Source organism: Parastagonospora nodorum (genome assembly GCF_000146915.1).
Source record: "Parastagonospora nodorum SN15 chromosome Unknown scaffold_6, whole genome shotgun sequence".
Lineage (NCBI taxonomy): Eukaryota > Fungi > Ascomycota > Dothideomycetes > Pleosporales > Phaeosphaeriaceae > Parastagonospora > Parastagonospora nodorum.
The window spans coordinates 1,367,806-1,382,573 of record NW_001884554.1 but is presented as its reverse complement, the minus strand read 5'-3'; the positions used below and the strand labels follow the sequence as shown (position 1 = coordinate 1,382,573).

The window sequence follows — 14,768 nt, the reverse complement described above, 5'->3', positions numbered from 1 at the left end:
ACATGGTTGGGGAGTTGAAGTATGTAGGGCAGGTAGCATTTCAAGGTTGAGGCTGGTGCTGTGGCGCTTCCGTGTCCTTGCCGATCCTAGTCAGCCAAGAGCGCAACATCCTTGGATTACGAGCTCAGCCATGCGCCGCGATTGCGCGTATCTTGTCGTAACAGCGAAGGCTGAGGGGCGCATGGTACATGGAGGTCCTTGTGGGAGAGGGCGTACGTGCATGATGCATGAGGTCACTTGGAAGTTGGGCATGCGGCTGGATCTGCGTGGGAGACAAGGGACCTGGCGCGGGGGCGGCTCAAGCCACGACTCACCCATAGATCGCGAATGCAGCTACTTCGTAATTGGTGTTGACACTCCGCGACGTTCGAGTGCTACTGGACCACATTCACTCTGAATCATGCCCAAATTTGTGGAATCGCCCTGAAGTGTATACGCAGACAGAGCTTCACGCCTCATGATCCGCGACAGTCTCCAAACACCAGCTTCGGGGGAGCGCTGCGTGGCCGACACCTGATAAAGAGCTTCCCATAGACCTTGAACACGCCCGAAAACAGCAAACACCACACGCGCCAACATGGACCCATACGTTCGCAGCCCGTCCAGCATGGACACTGCTTCCGTCCTCACGCACCAGACCTCGAGGACATCCATCCGAGGGCCACAATTCACGCTGGACAAGTTCTCGGTGAGCTTCACAACACGTGCGCCCTCCGGACACGGGCTAATCTGTGTAGAGGAAAGACTTCATAGTCAAGGACTTCATCGAGGACCTGTCCGATGCCGCAGTGCCTGCCTCCCGCAAGTCCGGGACCATCGCCAGCCAGCAGACCTTCGACCCGAAACCGCTCATTCGCACTTTCGAGCATGCCCTGACTCGGCTCAACAACCTGTCGGAAGATCTGGAGGAGAAGGAGAATGAGCTGTCCGGAGCTGTGCGCCGCGCCGAATCGCAACATAATCAAAATGTCGAATCGTTAGGGAGAAGGCTCGAGCAGGCCATTGACCGCTTCCAGAAGCTGGACAGCTCGCTGAATGGCAACGACGACGGTGGACCGGACTCTGGCGGCAATATTGCAATGCGCATCGGAGAGTCGCTGGAAGAGCTGGATCGCCAACGAAAACGAGCCCTGGACGCAAAGTTCTTGATTGAATGCTGGCAAGAAGTCAGTGAGCGCGGCGAACTCAACATCCTCGAAGACCACCGGAGAAGCGGCGACATTGTACGTTGCGCAGAGATTGCGCGCCAATTGCTTCGTATCAGCACTCGTCTGGACCCCGAAGGCGGTCAACAGACGAATGGCGACTTGCGCAACGGCACGAAAAGAAAGACCCTAGGGCCCAGACACAATACCAAAGAAGTCATTGAAAAGTTCCTCGAGAACCTGGAGCAGGACTTGCTGAGCAAATTCGACGAGTGTTATCGACGCCCGAATTACAGCGGCATGCGCGATTGCGCTATTGCACTGAGAGGCTTCAATGAGGGTTCAAGTGTTATTGCGACATATGTCAACCAGCACACTTTCTTCATCGAGCGCACGCAGTCGATGGCCGAGGAGCTATCCATGGATGCCGAGACGTGGGATCGACTGCAGGATCCTGATGCTGAGCCCCCGGGTGTTGAGCCGACGCTTCAGTCGCTGGTGGATGAAGTCAAGATCGCTGTGCAGGATGAGTCTGCTACCATCAAGCGCGCTTTCCCGTACTACGAAGAGGTCTTGATCAGGTTTCTGGAGCGCATATTCCAGCAATCTATACAACAACGACTGGAGATGGTGCTCGACAAAGCGAGCGAATTGTCGTCGCTAGCCTTCTTGCGCTCATTACAAGCATCGAGAAGCTACATCACACAGCTAGTGGATGACCTCAAGTCGCATGGTCTGACTGAACACCCCGAGCCCGTCACATCACAAGTCGCAGCTACACTAGACCAACAGCTTGACGAGCTCTTCTCATCGTACTTCATCGGCGAAAAGTACATTGAGCGAGAGAAGAAGAACCTGGAAGAGTTGTACTCGTCGCTTCTACTCAAGTTCACAATCTACCACTCGCGGCGGCGGAAGATGCCTAGTGGGTACTTTAGTGCGCTTGCACAAAAAGGAAAAGAGCTGGCTGCGTCGGCGCGTGATGCATACATGGAGCGACTCGAGAGCACAGAGTTGCCGGCTAGTCAGAAGAAGACGCTGCTGAGAATTGCTGGTCTCAAGGAAGATCAGCAGGAGAAGAAGGAGATTGATGTCACAGATGAGGATGGAAAACTGTCTTTGGCAACGGCTAAGCGTATGCTGAAGTGGTTGGCAGAGGGTGTTGGTCGTGGCTTGGAGTTGTCGCCTGGCAATGAGACGCCCAAGGATGTGCAGAACTTACTGAACCTGCTTCTGCAGCAGATGGGCGAGATTTATCTCGAGACTGCGTTGGATGCGTAAGAATCCCCCACTCGAAACACACTCATCAGAACACTAACACCCATCCAGTGCCAACGACCACGCCGCCTCCCAAGAAAACCTCAAAACCCCCCCAGACCTCACGCACCTCCCCTCTCTCCACGCAATAACCACAATCCTACACCTGCTCCAACAAACCACCACCACAATCCTCCTCCCCCTCTGCACGCCCAACCTCACCATCCGTCGCGAAATCGAAAAGTCCACAAACACAACCATGTCCACGCTCGAATCCAAGCTCTCCAACATCCTCAACCTGACCCTCACAGCCGCCCTGAACTGGGTCTCCAAATGCCTCTCACAACAGAAAAAGACGGATTTCCGCCCCAAAGACGACGACCTCATGGTAACCTCCGAAACCCAAGCATGCCGCGAAGTCTCTGCCTTTCTCACACGCGTCGCCACACAAGCATCGTCCGCGCTCTCCGGCCGCAACCTCTCCCTCTTCCTCTCCGAGCTCGCCCGCGGTCTGCGCAGCCTCGTGCTCGCACACCTGCTGCGCTACACCATCAGCCAAGTCGGCGGCCTGATTGTCAGCAAGGACATGAATCGCTACGTCGAGCTGGTGCGCGGGTGGCCGACGGGCGAGGAGCTGGAGCATGGGAGTATCCAGGTGCTGACGGATGTTAGTACGTTGTTTATTATTGGGCCTGAGGCGTTGAGGGATAGGCTTAGGGGTGCGGGCGCGGACATTGGGGAGTTGAAGGGGTTTATTAGGTGTAGGGAGGATGTGGGGAGTGTGGGGGTGCAGAGTGTGTTGAGTGCGCTGTAGTGGGGAGAGGTGGGGAGAGGTAGATGGGAATGTATCCTTGATGAAATGTGTCATGATATTCGTCGTGGTTCTTTTGCCTTTTCGTGTGGTATGCCGTGTCATCGCCGGACTTGACACAATTTCATGTTGTTTTTGTGGTACACTTGGCAGGATGTAGCTGTCACGCTGGTAATTTCCCGCGCTGTGAACGACAGGCCTAAGTATCAAGTATCGCTACATCTTTCTCGAGCCATAGTAGCTCCTCTCGCACATTTAGACCAAATGGAACTCTCAGAATCCCTCCGAATCGCTGTCCTGCCTTGAATCACGTCCTAATTGCTCTGGATCATGATCCACCTGGCTTACCAAGACGACCAGTTCCAAAAGTCCCTTACAACCGTCCTCGAACCACTTCCGCGTCTTCTGGTTAAACAATACCTCCAAGAATTCGACATTTACCAACCTCGGCTTCCTGTGAGAGCAAAACGTGACCTCCAGCAGCTTCAAATGCGGAAGGATCTTCGGGAGAAGAAACCGATCACGCCACAATTCGAACCTAGGCTTCACATCCAGTCTGAGCTTCGTGATTGAAATGCGCGATCGTGCCAGCGTGTGTGAGAGGCATTTCAAGTGCTCCGGCGAAGAGATGTGGAAACTGTTAAGGGGCAAGGGAAGATTCGCGGTCTCGCTGTGGATTTGACGACTCGTGCGGAGGAGACCGACCCAGCCCGGAGGTGGTGAAAGGGGTCGGAGACGCACATACTGTCTGGATGGCTCGAAAATGCTTCTCTTTGTGCTGATGATATAGACCTTGTCGGTGATGGAGTAGTTTCAGATCATACTGCGCAGCTCTGCGGGAAGGCGTAGGAGAGGCGAGGTGAGAGCGTTACGCGCAGTGCTGGGTTGTGTCAGTGAACTGTAAATGCAAGCACAGAGAATACATACATAGCGTCTAATGCCTCGCGTGTAGAGCCGCTGACGACCGCCATGATTAGATGCGGCTATTGCTTTGAGAAAGGTCGCGAAACCGCGTTCGTGGTGTAGTTGGGTGAGTGCAGATGGGGAGGTCAAGTGGTGGAGAGTGAGCGTAGAAATAGTGTAAAGCACTGCTAGTGGTTAGTACGCACGCCAATCAGATCGCTATTGCCTTTAGTCTAATCATGGTCTCGGGAGCTTTTGCGCAAAGCTGTTGAGCGCTAGTACTCTCTCACTGTTTGGCCGCTGAGTCTCTCGAGGAGTGTTTCCAGTGTCTGTGACCGTGGCAACATAAACAAGAACTGACATGTAGACGACTCGATACACTTTCGTCTAATCACTGCACTATTCTGGAGAATTCTAGGCTCCTAGTACGGGCATGTTCATGACATTTCTTTTTTCATCGATTTCGGTTGCGGATTTACTACATACTCGTTCATTCCCACAGCCCTTTCCTTTGTTGCTTTACTTTGATTTGAGGGTGTTTGAATGAGGATTCTGTCGGGACGATTGAACGTTGTTGAGGTGATTGTATAGAAGATCAGCAAGAGGCGCAGTATCAAGCTTATATAGTGCGAGTACTAGAAAAAAATGCTTGCCGCAAGCGCTAAAGAAGTGAATAGGTGGACGGTTCTTAGGCAGCTCCCATATGAGCTAGCACCACCATTTACTTGATTGGAAAAACTGGTCTATGATAAGAAGGACGGTACCTATAGAAATTTACACAACCACCTAGGTACTTCGATAGTGCCCAGTTTCCGTCACGAAGTCGTGCAGAGGCAGTTTTTATGCCCTTAATGTGGGTGCAAACCCTCTACCGTACCTTTCAGTCTCCTCTTTAAGCCTATGTGTTTTATCGGCCAATCATAAGCAGATTTATCTATGGTCCGATTATTGTACTAACCGTTGCTAAAATCTGCCGATACCTAAGTAGTGAGTGTCAAAGTACGGGAGGTCACCAGGAATAATGAGACGACTTAACATGGTGATTGTAAACTTCCCATCTTTCGTGGCCCAAAACTCCTATCCACCGCACTACTACTATCAATCTAGAGCCAACTCGCGCGTTCCGCACCATTTGTGTGAGCCCAGTTTATAGAAAAACTACATCCAGACTACTCCGAGCTCCATCGGTGAGCCAGAGACGTGCCGCGTCCCGGTCTATATCGCTACCTCTGTGATCTACAAATTGTAGACTATGAAAGCCGTGGAAATTCGGTGGCGGGAAGTCAATTGAACGCTCAACGACCATGAGTTCCAAAGTCTTTAGAGTCGGTATTTTACGTCCCAGATCCACATAGGGTGGTTCTATCGATCGCGTCAGGTTCACTTCAACTCTAAGACGTAGAGATTCGGTGGGACTGCGCAGCCGTGAGAGGCACTCGAAAAGCAGTTCGAAGCCGGCTTTCTCGTGAGCAGTAAAGGTGTTCAGTTGTGTAGGAAGAGGCGCAGCTTCGTTGTAGGTTTACTTGCAGGCGTGTAGGAGGCCAAACCAATCCGGGAGGAGACCTAGACGGAAAGGACGGCCATACAGCTTACGATCTGGAGTCGGAATCGGACGGGACCTATAGCCTCCTGGACTACGCTCCATCGGGATTTCGCATGTACCCTGGCTGACAACATAGGCGAAGATCTCGTTCCGCAGCTCTGCGGGGAGACGAAGCAGAGGTGAATTGGCTGCGTTGGAGACGGTGCTAGGGAATGTTAGCAAGACTGACAAAAGGAGAGGTTTGGCGGTGTAACGTACATTTGGTCCGTGGCAGTTGCCATCGTGTAGCAATTGAGTCGGAAAGAATGCCTGGTTGATTGGAACAAGTCTTGAGGGCATACACTTTGCCAAAGATAGAGAGCAGGAATGGAACTCAGGGGCTTTATAAGAGTAGGCGACGCTCAGATAAGTGGGGCGCAGTTGCCAGGCTGAGTGACGACTACCTGATGCTACCTAGGCCCGCATGTAACGCGATCGTTTATTGGTGACTCCGCATTCCACCTGATATAAGGAAGTGCTGCGTGAACAGCATTGTTGATGAAGTATTGAACCTGCCACTTTCACCCGTGACACACTCCCTTGACTTCCTGGTTGCTACAATCCGCAATCTTCCAAGGAAGTCTTTCGTGACTTCCTCGCACTCTTCAAACATTTTGCCAGCTCGAAATGCCAATCGATGTACCTCCTTTCATTTCCCTAAGACCTCAAATAATCACTATTCGTCAAAGATGCGGTAGTGTCGTCGAGGTGGTAGCCGTTCTCTCTAACCATGTCTGCACAAGATCTGGAGTTCGTGGACGTACGTCAGAACTTATCGACATTGATTCACTGTATCAAACATACCGAAGCGTCCGCCATTGACATCACTACCATATATAGTTGTAAACGGCCTCGAGTCCAACGAGTCTTCCCGCTCGCCTTAGCTTGCCCAGTCCAGTCAGCCCCTGTTTCGATATGCGTAGAAGAAATTACCCATGTCTTCCGGACTTTGCATGTCAGAGTTTGACGCTGACCTGTTCTCGTATCAAGTTTACGACTTAACACAATGTCATCATCTGAGCAGCATCGCCTAGTAACTTCGGCCTATCATTGATCTGAGGACACTTCGCATCATTGGTCATTTGTTCTTTAATGTCGATCATCTGTTTAATGCATCCTTCTAAGTTGCGGAACAATTGAGATATGGCTGGTGCAGCAAGACTGCGATAATAGTCTAAAGAAATCGAGGACACTTTCGGATAAAGCCGCAAATTTATTCACGAAGTCTCTAGTCTCTCTAAGGATAGATCTAAGGAGCAGCTGGTCTGGTTCTCGTGGCCAGGTTCTTGTGGCCACATGGATACAGTGTCTCGATCCACCGTTTCCCTTGTACTATGTCGTGCAGGACACCCACCGACTATCTCCTGCTGCCATTCGCGACATGCATGCCTGGACGTCAGTGGATCGTGTCTCGTGGGCAGTCCGATGAGGCAAGCGTTCCCTCCATTTTGCATGCGTGGTTTCTTGGGCCAATTTGGTTTGAAAGAATCTAACGAAGCTTGATGGTCTCGTTTAAGATCAAGGTCGTGTACCCCACCTGCCGCTCGGGGCGGCGGCGGAGGGTCGATTATAACATTGAGATGTATCACCGGTAAGCCCTGGAAGTTTTCGTAACTCTTTCGTTAAAGCGGGATCTTTCAGGGACAAAGAAGGGCCTGGTCGTGCGCGCCCAGATCTCGTGCTCAATTGTCGTATCCAAATCATGATCGTGGACTGACACTGTCGATTAGAAGTCCCCGCGGCCACGTCCACGGCCGCGCCCTCGCCCACGCCCTCGCTTGTTTTGATCCCATTTGCCTCTGAACCCTCGGCCACCGCCGTGCCCGCCTCTATCATCTCGCTCACGCTCCTCTTCTTCTCGCCTCATCATTGCGCGCTCCCTCTCCAGACGTTCTGCCTCAAGCTCTTCTGGGCTCTTTTCTATACGGACTTCCGGCTTCTTGAGATCTGTGGGAAATCGAGCATGTGCGCCATACTTGCAGCCCTTGCCTTCGGGACAGAATCCGCACAAGTAGAATGGACATAGCTTTTCCTTCTTATTATGTTTTAGCGCACAGTAAGGGCCGAGTGGGCAGAATCCGCGATCGTAGTGCGGACATGAAGGCCGCTTTGCTTCGGGATCAATGTGGAGGTAGAGGCAATCGTCGCCGTTGGAGCATGTTTGTGTGCGGGCGTAGTACGAACATTCAGGCATTCGTCGCAGGTTGTACTCGTGAAGGAATTCGCACGTCTCGCCCTTCTTGCAGAGGCCACGGAGCCAATGCTTGCACACTAGACTGAACAGAATATGAGCATCAGATTCGGCTTCACAGGCTCAAAGGGTAGTTCACGTACTTGTTGTAGGACGAGACTACATGATGCCGATCAGGACACCGGCTCCCGTGCGGACAGTGGCCTTGTACATACAATTTGCATGCTGGCCTGTTGGGATCCAGACCAAATCTGTATTCGCGGCTGAGGAATTCACTGAAGTTGAACTTGTACATGGGCTGCCCCGCCTTCTCGACATCCTGGTCGGGTGCCATTGAGACTGACCGAGCCTGCACTTCGGCCATGCTTGCTGAGGAGATTTTGGTGCCTGTTGCCGTCCTTGCGCTTGAACCGTGAGCTTTGAAAACGGTTCCCAGATAGGTTGTCAAAGGAACGACGTATGGCTTCGATGGGAGTGCTGAGACCTCTGAAACGATATAGTGTGAGAAACACTCTGTAGATTGCTTCCCACGGGTCAATGTTGTGGTTCGCAATAGGGTAGGTTGCCTGTAATTGTTGAAGTTGGTGATGCATCAATGCTTGACAGTCGCGGTACGCGACCTCACGTGCAGCTCGATTAGCGTGCTTACGTAAGGTCAACCGCCTCCATCTGTCGGCAGCGCTTGTTCATCATGCACCTCATCAGATCCTTGTTGCGTACAAGTGGAACCACAGCCTGATCCGTGTTTGCTTGCAGCTCGCATCATTCGAGATTTCTCGCGCCGATGTGCCGACAGACCCAAGCCTATACAAACGCTTGTGCCATGTGCAGCGTCTTAAACCAGCATGTCTCGATCCTTTCGCTATGTTCCCAAGTGGGCTCCTATAAGCACACAAGAACGCTTCAATAATATCACAATTTACTTGACTCCTCAATCGCATCCAGTATGGTTTGTTGTCGACCATACAGCCATATCACTTACACGTATACAGCCTTCGCGGAAGCTTATTGACAGGCATGCACAAAGAAGCTGGTCCTGGTTGTGTGACTAGATACATATACACATCCTTGTATGCTTCCGCTTCCGTGTATTGACCAATATTAAAGCTTATGGTTTGTTGAATGAACTTCATGCCATTGTTTCTCTCAACGGCTCGGGAAGCGGCATGCCGAACCATAGCACTGGATCTCATCCTGTTTGCCCCGTAACCGTGAAGGCTACTGCACATGATAGGAGAGATTTGCCATCAATGCTGGGCGTCTGGTGGACCAGTAATGCGAAAATGATTCCGGTCGAGCAGTCACGAAGATCACCATCATCGTTTCACAGCACAAGACAATCGGCTGCACTTCATTCTCAATTGCAAGGTAAGGAAGGTAATCGACTCCTCAAATCCTTCACGCTTCTTGTACCAACTTAGCCGTTCGCTAGTACTACTGCAACCACCGGACATTGTGTCCTTTGTAGCTCTCATGCGACTTTTGATTGCTTATAGTTCTGTACACGCGCGGTGTATGTCCGTTTCAGGACTGCAAACAAAACCAATAAAGCAGTGTACACCATGAAGCACCCTAGTGCGGCTCCTCCGCAGTCGCACAATGAAGCGAGATACATGCAATGACTGCAGTGCGACAAGACTTACCAAAAATAGCTCTCGTAATTCTCAGGATTCAAGAGCTGTAACTACAAAGAAGTCTTGATATTCTTCGTTTTATTTCTTTCCAGAGATTCGGCAATCCGGCTGCACTTGCATGGTGTTTTGACGTGCAGGAGACCAAAGAAGCAGCTAGGGCGTTAGCTTACGACTACCTACATAATGCGCCGAACATTCGATCCCCACCACATTGATCACAACACCACATTTTCGATACCTTTGCAAGCTATGTACTGGAACGCTGTGTACTACCCCAATTGGCGGATCTACCGGGACCAGCCGCCGGTATCGTTAAACTACGATGTGATATCTCACGTGTTCTACGCTTTTGCATGGTAAGTCAGACACTACTTGGACCGATTCAGAATACTGACGATCTCTCAGGGTGAAAGATGATGGAACGGTATATGTATGTAAGCCTCCTGGTACGAAGAGACTCGAGTAACGTCCTACAGCTCAGCGATGAGTGGGCCGACGCACAAATTGACGTAGCCGGCGCAGGAGATGTCCCTGCAACCAAAGGGTGCCTGAACTCGTTTGCCTTACTGAAAAGGAAGTATACAAAGCTCCGAGTAGTTCTCTCCGTTGGTGGCGGTGGTAAGGGCAGCGAGCCTTTTGCTGGAGTGGCTGCAGATCCTGCCAAAAGACAACAGTTCGCACAGAGCGCGTTAGGCTTGGTGCAACAATTCGGAATCGACGGGATCGATAGTAAGTGATGGTCTGAGCCTCCTTACTCGTACGGATACATGCTAAATGTACTTAGTCGACTGGGAGCACCCCTCAGACTCTAAGCAAGGTCAGGACTTCATCGCTTTACTGGCAGACCTTCGTCAATTTTTGCCTGGCCCACAATATACTCTCTCAACCGCTCTTCCTGCTGGGGAATGGGCACTTCAGCATATCAACCTCGGCCATGCCGCCCACTACCTCGACATGATCAATCTAATGGCTTACGACTATTCGGGCCCATGGACCAGCAAATGTGGCCACCAAGCCCAGCTCTTCACTCCCCAGATTCCACACAGCCCTGAAGCAGCTATATCCGGTCACTCCGCTGTATCATACCTGGTCCGCCAGGGAGTGCCAACTCACAAGATTGTCCTCGGTGTTCCCGCGTACGGTCGAAGTTTCACGGGAACAAAAGGCGTAGGCCACGGATTCTCCGGACAGGCTGGAGAAGAAGGTACTTTTGAGTACCGCGACTTGCCCCGACCCGGTGCGACTGAACATGTGGACGAGAGAGTCGGTGCCGCTTACTGCATGGGCGGTGACGGAGGCTTTGTTACCTACGATACACCGCAGACTGTCCGGATGAAGGCCGATTACGTGCGACAAAATGCGCTTGGTGGGCTGTTCTACTGGACAGGTACGGGGGATGCAAGCTCGCTCACGCAAAAGGACCGCAGTTTGGTCTACAATGGTTTCTTGGGTCTGTTCCCGCAATAGGGAGTGTATAGCGAGGACATAGCAGAAAGGTTGGGCATATCAGCATAGCACATGAGTCCGATGTGCTAATTGACCATGAAATCGAACTCAAGTCATGCTCTGGTGACGTCTCGTGTACTTCTGTCGTGAACATGTCTGGCTAACTTTGGCGCTGAGCTTGGACCCACCTTGGGACCCTGACAGCGGAAACACCACATCATCGGGCGAGCTTCACACGAAGATTGCGAATTGTCAGTCAAGCAAGCTACATACATGTTTAAATCGGACGTGTCGTGACCGTGCTTCCTGATACCCACCTATTCAACGCCCAGCATTGCACAACTCTGCGACGAATCCAGTCGCGAAGCGTGAGCGCACGCAGGTTGATGCATCCCTCCACCTTCTCTCATGCCTGCGACTCCGCCCTCCGAACTTGACTCTGGTACATAGACAGCCCCGATCGCACACAAGTATGGGCATGGACGGAGCACTAACGCTCAACGCAGCCGACTACGACCCTATCGACCATCTAAACGCCATATTCTACCACCCATCGACCCTCTCATCTGTGACCACCACCTCCGAGGCGCTCCGCAGCTATCAAGATGACCTGGACGAGGATATCGCCAATGTTGTCGCCTCGCAGTCGGCTTCCGATGCCGACAGCGTGCAGCGTATACAAGCAGCCAAGGCAGAGCTGGCCGACCTCTTCAAGACAATTGAGGAGGTGCGGGAACGGGCAATGCAGACAGAGCAGACCATCACCGAGATGACAGCCGACATCAAGCGCTTGGACAGCACCAAGAAGAACCTCACGTTATCTATGACGGCTTTGAAGCGGTTGCAAATGTTGACGACGGCATACGAACAACTGCGCAGTCTGAGCAAGTCGCGACAATACAGAGAGTGCGCACAGTTATTGCAGGCCGTAATTCAGCTGGTTGCTCATTTCAAGAGCTACAGGTCAATAGACCAGATTGCGACGCTGAGCCGCAACGTAGCAGACCTCCAAAGCGAGCTGTTGGAGCAGATATGCGAGGATTTCGAGGTGGTCTTTGCCAAGGGAGAGGTTGCGCAGCGCAAAGGCATGCTCGCAGAGGCATGTCTGGTCATGGACTCGCTTGGCGATCATGCGCGGACGCGCCTGATCAACTGGTACTGCAACACGCAGCTGCGAGAATACCGTCAAGTGTTCAGGGGGAACGACGAAGTAAATACTACAGCCCTGGTGCACGCGTAATAGCTGCTGACCATCGCACAGGCTGGGTCCTTGGACAATATATCCAGACGATACTCTTGGTTCAACCGTATGATGAAGACATACGATGTCGAGCATGCTGCCTTGTTCCCGTCCTACTGGCGGGTGAACGAGATGCTGGCCAACTCGTTCTGTGAAGGCACACGAGAAGACTTCAAGGCTATACTGCAGCGCTCAATGCGAAGAGGAGATGGGCAGACCCTGGACGTCGACCTTCTACTTTCCTGCCTACAAGAAACGCTCAACTTCGAGCAGAGTTTAGAACGAAGATTCGCGAACGAGGTACGGTCATGACTCAATCCTTTTGAAGACAATGTACTGACATTTCATAGTCCCGCGCCTCCATCGATACCATGGACACCAAAGATGACAAGCCATTTGGTTTCAGTCAAGCCATCTCAGAAGCCTTTGAGCCGTACATGAGTCTTTGGGTCGAATCCCAGGACAAGCAACTCGCCGCACTTATGCCAAAGTATCGGCAGCAACCGCTTCGCAACACGGAAGAAGAGTTCTCTCACCAAGCCGTTATACCTTCGTCCACCGAGCTATTCAACTTCTACCGTCTCACTCTAGCACAGTGTGCAAAGCTCTCCACCGGAACTAGACTACAAGAACTCTCTGCAACGTTTGCGAAGTACTTGGAGCAATATGCTCAGCAGGTCCTGTACTACTTCTTGAGCGAAAAGTCTGGGATTCAAGGTCCTTCCATCGAAGACGCTATACTCATACTCAACACGGCCGACTATTGCTATGTTACCTGTAACCAGCTTGAGGAAAAGGTCAAGGGGCGTATTGATGAGGAGCTAAAGGAAAAGGTAGACCTACAAAGCCAGGCTGATGCTTTCATGGGCATTGCTAGCGCTACAGTCCGCATCCTTGTTCGCAAAGTTGAGATCGCGTGTGAGCCTAGCTGGCGTGAGATGCGCAATACCCCGTGGGCAAAGTTAGAGAGTGTGGGCGACCAGAGCACTTATGTGTCAGAGTTACTGCGCAATGTGAAGGAGACGTCCGGAGAGATTCTGAAATACCTGCACAAGCAACAGTATGCACGAGCATTCTGCGACAATCTCGTGGATTTGATGGCTTCGACGTATATTGCGAACATTGTTCAGTGCAAGCCGATAGCCGAAGCTGGTGCTGAACAGATGTTGCTCGACTCATATGTTCTGAAGAAGGGCTTCACGGAGCTACCAACGCTCAACGAGGAGCCTGGCACGGCGCCACCATCAAGGTATGCTACTAGCGAACTTCACACAATGACGCACACTAACAGCTCCGATAGCTTCGTCAAACGTGTGACACAAAGCATGTCCAAGATCGATCCGCTCCTCAAGACACTCCAAGTTCGTCCTTCGCCCCCTGAGGCGCTCGTGCAGGCTTACCTCATTCACATCGCCGACAAGTCGGATACCAATTTCCGCAAGATCCTCGAACTCAAGGGTATCCGGAAAGGTGATCAAACTCAATTGATCGACCTGTTCGGTGCATTCCGCGCGTCGCCAAACCACGAAAATCTGGTGCAAAACTCACCTCTACTCACTCCGCTACAGATACAATCCGGCCACATAGGCACCGGCATCGGAAGCCTGGGTAACGCAGGTAGCGTGATGGGAACACCCAGTCTCGGCGGTGGCCGGTTTGATCCCGCTGGCTTGGGCAACATGCTAGTAAACGCTGCCAGAGACGGCGTCGACCGCTTCGGCACTCCAACACCAGGGGCTCCCGGTGCAGCTGACGGTAGTGTCGGTGATGCGGCGAAAGCTAATCTCAACGAGAACCTGAAGAACATTGGCAAATTTTTCAAGAGGGATGTTGGCAGCTTTAGAGGCTTTGGCAGAAACGAAGACGGGCGATAGGGTACTTGATGATATGACACTGGTTAAAGCGCGTCGTTGTTGAGAGCGTGAATAGACGTACTGGCCCAATCGATTTGCAGTATCTACTACCGTGTTGTCGGGAACATTGGTTACACGCGCGGTGCTATTGTGGATAGCGCACGTGTGATTAGTCCGTAGGGCACGTGTCGAATATCCTAATGCAACTTGACAGTTCTGACATCCTCCCCATCCACACCACCACAATTCGCGCACACAATACGTCCGTATCACATCATCGAGTCCCGCGCGCGATGTAATTGGTCCGGTCTTCAATTGCGCTTGCGCGCACGTTTGTCTTGCTTCGCTCAGCAACCTCGTATCTCAGCATGGGTAGGGATCTACCAACATTGGTCCCGACGTTATGGCGGCCTGTCAAGGCCCAAAAGACGATGCTAATCGAGGCGATCCGACGGAACCCGCCAAGGGTCTCTCCATTAGCGTGGCGTTTAGCTAACAATATTCAAACCAGTCTTTGTTGTTTTGGGAAGGAGCTGTAGAACGTGCTTGAGCCTCTCCATGCACGTCCAACACGTGCCCCACTCATTGGACACGAGGAGGAGAGTACTCTGCATCCACGCCCCGCATGTAGAGGGGATTCCAGCCCTGTGGGCTCGATCTACGAGTTATCATTAGGTTCCACGGCTGAGCTAGAACACCATTTCGC

At 52.0% G+C, this 14,768-nt stretch overlaps 8 protein-coding genes across 8 annotated transcripts; 5 read left to right on the top strand and 3 right to left on the bottom strand.

Moving 5' to 3' along the window:
* Nucleotides 1-577: 577 nt before the first annotated feature.
* SNOG_04725 (hypothetical protein) lies at nt 578-3,216 on the top strand (the record flags this gene model as incomplete). The annotated part of the gene is made up of 3 exons (XM_001795085.1): nt 578-688; nt 738-2,422; nt 2,475-3,216. The coding sequence occupies 3 exons, from the start codon at nt 578-580 to the stop codon at nt 3,214-3,216; spliced, it is 2,538 nt and encodes an 845-aa protein (XP_001795137.1).
* On the bottom strand, nt 3,158-4,479 carry SNOG_04724 (hypothetical protein; the record flags this gene model as incomplete). Its single annotated transcript, XM_001795084.1, has 4 exons — nt 3,158-3,325; nt 3,562-3,957; nt 4,141-4,301; nt 4,407-4,479. The coding sequence occupies 4 exons, from the start codon at nt 4,477-4,479 to the stop codon at nt 3,158-3,160; spliced, it is 798 nt and encodes a 265-aa protein (XP_001795136.1).
* A 1,156-nt stretch (nt 4,480-5,635) lies between these two features.
* Nucleotides 5,636-5,940, bottom strand: SNOG_04723 (hypothetical protein; the record flags this gene model as incomplete). Its single annotated transcript, XM_001795083.1, has 2 exons — nt 5,636-5,864; nt 5,918-5,940. The coding sequence occupies 2 exons, from the start codon at nt 5,938-5,940 to the stop codon at nt 5,636-5,638; spliced, it is 252 nt and encodes an 83-aa protein (XP_001795135.1).
* A 488-nt stretch (nt 5,941-6,428) lies between these two features.
* Nucleotides 6,429-6,582, top strand: SNOG_04722 (hypothetical protein; the record flags this gene model as incomplete). Its single annotated transcript, XM_001795082.1, has 2 exons — nt 6,429-6,458; nt 6,508-6,582. The coding sequence occupies 2 exons, from the start codon at nt 6,429-6,431 to the stop codon at nt 6,580-6,582; spliced, it is 105 nt and encodes a 34-aa protein (XP_001795134.1).
* An 842-nt stretch (nt 6,583-7,424) lies between these two features.
* On the bottom strand, nt 7,425-8,253 carry SNOG_04721 (hypothetical protein; the record flags this gene model as incomplete). The annotated part of the gene is made up of 2 exons (XM_001795081.1): nt 7,425-7,974; nt 8,105-8,253. 2 exons carry the CDS (start codon nt 8,251-8,253, stop codon nt 7,425-7,427), a joined length of 699 nt encoding a protein of 232 aa, XP_001795133.1.
* Nucleotides 8,254-8,734: 481 nt separating this feature from the next.
* On the top strand, nt 8,735-8,984 carry SNOG_04720 (hypothetical protein; the record flags this gene model as incomplete). Its single annotated transcript, XM_001795080.1, has 2 exons — nt 8,735-8,838; nt 8,882-8,984. The coding sequence occupies 2 exons, from the start codon at nt 8,735-8,737 to the stop codon at nt 8,982-8,984; spliced, it is 207 nt and encodes a 68-aa protein (XP_001795132.1).
* A 1,313-nt stretch (nt 8,985-10,297) lies between these two features.
* Nucleotides 10,298-10,990, top strand: SNOG_04719 (hypothetical protein; the record flags this gene model as incomplete). Its single annotated transcript, XM_001795079.1, has 1 exon — nt 10,298-10,990. One exon carries the CDS (start codon nt 10,298-10,300, stop codon nt 10,988-10,990), a length of 693 nt encoding a protein of 230 aa, XP_001795131.1.
* A 451-nt stretch (nt 10,991-11,441) lies between these two features.
* On the top strand, nt 11,442-14,083 carry SNOG_04718 (hypothetical protein; the record flags this gene model as incomplete). Its single annotated transcript, XM_001795078.1, has 4 exons — nt 11,442-12,179; nt 12,213-12,509; nt 12,560-13,458; nt 13,501-14,083. The coding sequence occupies 4 exons, from the start codon at nt 11,442-11,444 to the stop codon at nt 14,081-14,083; spliced, it is 2,517 nt and encodes an 838-aa protein (XP_001795130.1).
* Between the last annotated feature and the right edge of the window lie 685 nt (nt 14,084-14,768).